General features: G+C 37.9%; 2 protein-coding genes across 2 annotated transcripts in view; both read left to right on the forward strand.

Moving 5' to 3' along the window:
* Positions 1–516, forward strand: LOC122348887 (histone H2B-like). The gene has a single exon (XM_043244777.1). It carries the CDS (start codon positions 76–78, stop codon positions 448–450), a length of 375 nt encoding a protein of 124 aa, XP_043100712.1. The 5' UTR covers positions 1–75; the 3' UTR covers positions 451–516.
* Positions 517–3765: 3249 nt separating this feature from the next.
* Positions 3766–4721, forward strand: part of LOC122348866 (serine/threonine-protein phosphatase PP1-beta catalytic subunit) — a 6785-nt gene continuing 5829 nt past the window's right edge. The window contains exon 1 of the mRNA XM_043244755.1: positions 3766–3922. Coding sequence (XP_043100690.1) covers positions 3871–3922 — 52 coding nt within the window. The 5' untranslated portion in view covers positions 3766–3870. The remainder of the gene's footprint in view (positions 3923–4721) is intronic.

Genomic DNA, 4721 nt, shown 5'->3' on the forward strand with positions numbered 1-4721 from the left:
CTGTGTAAATTAGCATAGAGGAGCGAATAAACGTCTCTACCCGCCTCTTCTCGAGCACTGATCGTCAGCGTCATCATGCCTGAACCCGCCAAGTCCGCGCCCAAGAAAGGCTCCAAGAAGGCCGTCACAAAGACCGCCGGTAAAGGAGGAAAGAAGCGCAGAAAGAGCAGGAAGGAGAGCTACGCTATCTACGTCTACAAAGTCCTGAAGCAGGTTCATCCCGACACCGGGATCTCTTCCAAGGCGATGGGGATCATGAACTCTTTCGTCAACGACATCTTCGAGCGCATCGCCGGTGAAGCGTCTCGTCTCGCTCACTACAACAAGCGCTCCACCATCACTTCCAGAGAGATCCAGACCGCCGTGCGTCTGCTGCTGCCCGGGGAGCTGGCCAAACACGCCGTGTCTGAGGGCACCAAGGCCGTGACCAAGTACACCAGCTCCAAGTAGAGCAGCCCAGACCCACAAACCACAAAGGCTCTTTTAAGAGCCACCCAACTACTCCGCAAAAGAGCTTCTGATGTGTGTTTTACTAACAAAAACAAACTCTTGAAGCGTACTTTTGTGCTTCCTTTGAGAAGCTAAATTCGTTAATGACGAATTCAAATCAGGAAGTGTTAATCCCCAGTGTGTTATCACCGTAACTAAAGCGCGAAGTGAATGATAGAATTTTTTTTTTGTTCTTTGGTTTCTGTCGGTAGTGATGTTGAAGTGTAGTGTTTATGCAGGTTGTGATTATTAAAGTCGGGTTATTATCATCACAGAGAGCCAATAATTCGATTCATTCCCGCAGATAAGAGAGTAATGAATCGTATTTATTCGTGTTTTTGAGTCTTGAACTCATTTCTGCCCGCCCACAGTTAGCCTGTTTTTGTTAATTAAGGGAGTTGGTAAACGTGATACTGATTTTAACAGTATTTTTTTTTCTCTATCATAAGCGAAAACAGTTCCAAATAAAGTATCCAGCGAGTCAGTGAATCATGGTCATCTGTTCATAAAGACTCGCTTCATTCCTGAATCAATCAGCTGTTCGAACGAATCAACTGAATCAATTCACTTCCGCCTCCCGCGGTCCTTTCAGGTTTTTTAGCGTTCTAGCGTTTTTTTCCTGTTCAGTTATTTAAATCGTTTAATATTTCTGTATTCAAAGTTGTATGTTTTTTTTTTTATTAACACTATAAGCAAATTATTTGTCTGTACTTATATTGTTTTAAATAAAAAATTGAAAATCTATTCTTTTTTTTTAAATTCAACATAGTATGCCATTGCAGGGCCTTCTAAGTCACTTTAAGGAGTCAAATATCTCCTCGTATTAGGAAGGCTATTTTTTTATCACAATTGTTGATGATCGAGCTGTGAGTGAAGTATATTAGATCTGAGGTCTTAAAGAGACAGCGGCCCAATTAAACCTGCTGCTGTCTTTCATGCAGTGAACACTATCCAGTCTTATTTAAAAAAAAAATCGTATCTTATTGTTTTCATTTATATAAATGTATAATAATTTTAATATGTAAAATTTAAATTAGTATAAATAGTAGTGTTGCATATATATGTATATATATAAATTCATCTTTTTTTAAAATGTTTTCTTTATGAGAGACACTTATCGCAAGGTGTATGTTGTATATGTATTATATACGCTCCATGCACAGAGATCTTAAAGACAAAAGAGAGACGTCTGGATGAGCTTTATGAACAGATCATGTAACAAAATTATACTGTGATACATTTACAGTCTACTCCTGTATGCATTTCATAATATTACTCTTCTTCGTCTTCTTGTGTGTTTTTGAATTAATTCAGTCTTTGTGAGCAGAAGGGAAGTAAAAGTACACGTTCATAAAAATCTTATGAATTTACAAAAACATTATAAAACATGTTGGCAAATAAAAAATGCACCGTTTACTTATAATTTTCAAATAAATAAGTGGCGTGTAAATCAGCAATTATTTACAGCTTTTTGTTTGTTTGTTAGTTTTTTTCAGCTGCTAACAAGTAAAATACTGAAGCTATATTTCCAAAACTGGGGATCATTTCTCATTGCTTTTCAGAAAATGCATGCAGTGACCACATCATTCACAAACACTTCATTCATATACATGTGAAAAAATTAGGACACCCTTTGAAAGCATGTGGTTTTATTGTAACATTTTTAATAAATGGTTATTTCATCTCAGTTTCAACAATACAGAGAGGCATTTTTGTAGAATGACATGTACAGAAGATCTTAAAGACTTTTCTTCAGTTTTCATAGTTTAGTTTGATTACTTTAATCTCTCTGTATTGTTGAAATAACCATTTATTAAAAATGTTACAATAAAACCACATGCTTTCATAGGGTGTCCTAATTTTTTCACATGACTGTACTTTACAACCTGAAAAACACATCTTTCAGACACTGCTTTCAAAACCAAGCGCATTCATATCAGAACGATGGAAAACTACACATTTCTGCAGGAGTTATAGGGAGTCATAAAATCATGGCAGAATATTTTTTATGAAATTAAATAATAATTATTCAGAATAAAACTAAATGCACTTTCAGTCAAAAGCTGATCCCGATGTCCTGTTTTGTCTTTTCTTTTTTTCTTTCTGTCTGTGTGTGTATATATATATATATATATATATATATATATATATATATATATATATATATATATATATATATATAAACTTTTAAACTTTTAGAAAAAAAACTTTTATATATTTTTTGTTTGTCTTTTCAAAAGTACATTTTATAAATGTTGATGGACTCTAAATAAATAGGATAGAAATGCTGCTTTTTTTCATTCTTTCTTTGAGAAAGAGAAGAAGAAGAGAGAGAGGAGATGTATGTTGTACTGCAGTTTTTATGTTTGTTTGTACACGTGGAAACTATGAAAGATTAGTAAAAGGTAGTTATGACTTTATCCTAGAATTCGGACTGTTTTTCATGTAATTGTGAAGTTACAGCGTTTCGTAAAGTCTGAACTGCAAGACGTAAACCATTTCCAGTCTGAACTGTGAGATAAAAAGGTCCCAATCACAATCATCCGTGTCCCTCCCCATCCACTCGAGGAGATTTCTATCAAGGTTACTGTAGAATTGTTGAATAGAGCGCACAGTATTTCTGTTTCTATTGACTCGATCGGTTTCAGATCCTGTAGTGTCCTGCTAAGGATGAGCACACTGATCTCTGTGTTTTAGATGTGTATTAAATGCAGGTAGAGAAGTCATCAGCTCTTAGTCTAGTGTCTGTGAGCTATGATTCAATATATGTTTCTGTCGAATAGAAAACACTAAAGTTTTGAGGGAAGGAATCAGGTTTGATGTGCTTTAATAAAGTTAGTTTCTGTAGAAGAAAGTACTCAGCTTTTTGAAATGGAGAGTTTATGTTTATTTTTTGGCCAGAAAATATACTGTTTGGCTAATCGTGTGAAGTTTGAGTGTTTCTGTGTTAAGAGTTTAGAAAAAAGTACTTTAAGTATAAGAAAACGCTTATTAGCGACTAAAAAAACCCGTAAACATCAAAAATAAAAGTTCATATGTATGTATCTGTGTGTGTTTAAATCAGTGTGTTATGAATGAAATGTATGTTTTTTTTTTTTTTTTTTTAATGAGAATTGTTGGCAGTGTTAGGATGAAACAAGCTGCATTTTGAGACAGATATAAAGTGTTTTGTTGGTTTGAGCGAGATGAATAATTTGGATCTGATGTGGAAATGTATTTACACCTTAATTATAAAGGTACTAAATGAAAGCGCACGCTTTAAAAGAATAAATGTCTTTGAATCAGTGACGGGCGAGATCGGCGCGCGCGCCCGCGAGGCAGGCCGCGTGCGTGCGTGCGCGCGTGCGTCGGGAGCGCGCTGCGAGGCGGGTCTCAGTCATCATGGCGGAGGGGGAGCTGGACGTGGATTCTCTGATCTCCAGACTGCTGGAGGGTGAGTGAGTCTTCATCTTCGCCTTCCTCCTCGTCCTCGTCTCCGTTCGGTCCGCGCTGACTCCGAGCGTCGAGTTTGGCGGCCGTTCACGCGACCGTCCGCGCGGTTTCTCACGAGAGGCCTGTGCTCGCGCGCGGCCTGCGACAACAAACCGACGAAAACGGACGCGACTTAAATTTCCGAGGAAAACGCGGTGACATGTCGCCGGGGGAAGCCGAGGCGGGCGCGGGTCCGTTATATCCGGGCGTTCGGGCTCGCGGGGAAGCGTGTGAAACCGCCGAGGAGCCGTTAAAGATGGACGCGGTCGAGTGTAAACAATCCGCTCCGAGAAACAGCTGATAGATGACCCCGAGAAGAAGACCGGGCTTTATACACCACTTAAAGAGCGATAAACACACTCCTCGGGCTGCTGTTAGGATGTGATCGTGTGTGAATGAGATAAAACTATTTAAAGATGTGGAATATGAGGGAGCCATAAATAGACAGCGAGGAAATAGCCTTTAAAGAAGTCCTTAGCCGTTCACGTTACTGAACAAAAATAAAGTTTTTGTATATTTAGTGTAGGGGGTGTGTGAAATATCTTAATGTTAATCGAAACAGTTACAGAAAATGAAAAAAGGAAAGTTCAAAAACACTTATTTTCATAAATAACATATTGATTAATCCTTACAAAAGATGCCGAGTCTCAATCGGTTAATGGTTTAATGTTAGATTAGTATTAGATCTAAAGTACTGTTCTTCATTCCTCGTCTTAACGTTCAGAGGAAAGTGTTTTGATGAATGATGTGTTTATTGGTCT

This window comes from Puntigrus tetrazona, chromosome 7, assembly GCF_018831695.1.
Source record: "Puntigrus tetrazona isolate hp1 chromosome 7, ASM1883169v1, whole genome shotgun sequence".
Classification (NCBI taxonomy): domain Eukaryota; kingdom Metazoa; phylum Chordata; class Actinopteri; order Cypriniformes; family Cyprinidae; genus Puntigrus; species Puntigrus tetrazona.

Bases quoted from the DNA above. Each gene is read 5' to 3' on its own strand.
- LOC122348887 (XM_043244777.1), top strand. From the start codon at position 76: ATGCCTGAACCCGCCAAGTCCGCGCCCAAGAAAGGCTCCAAGAAGGCC.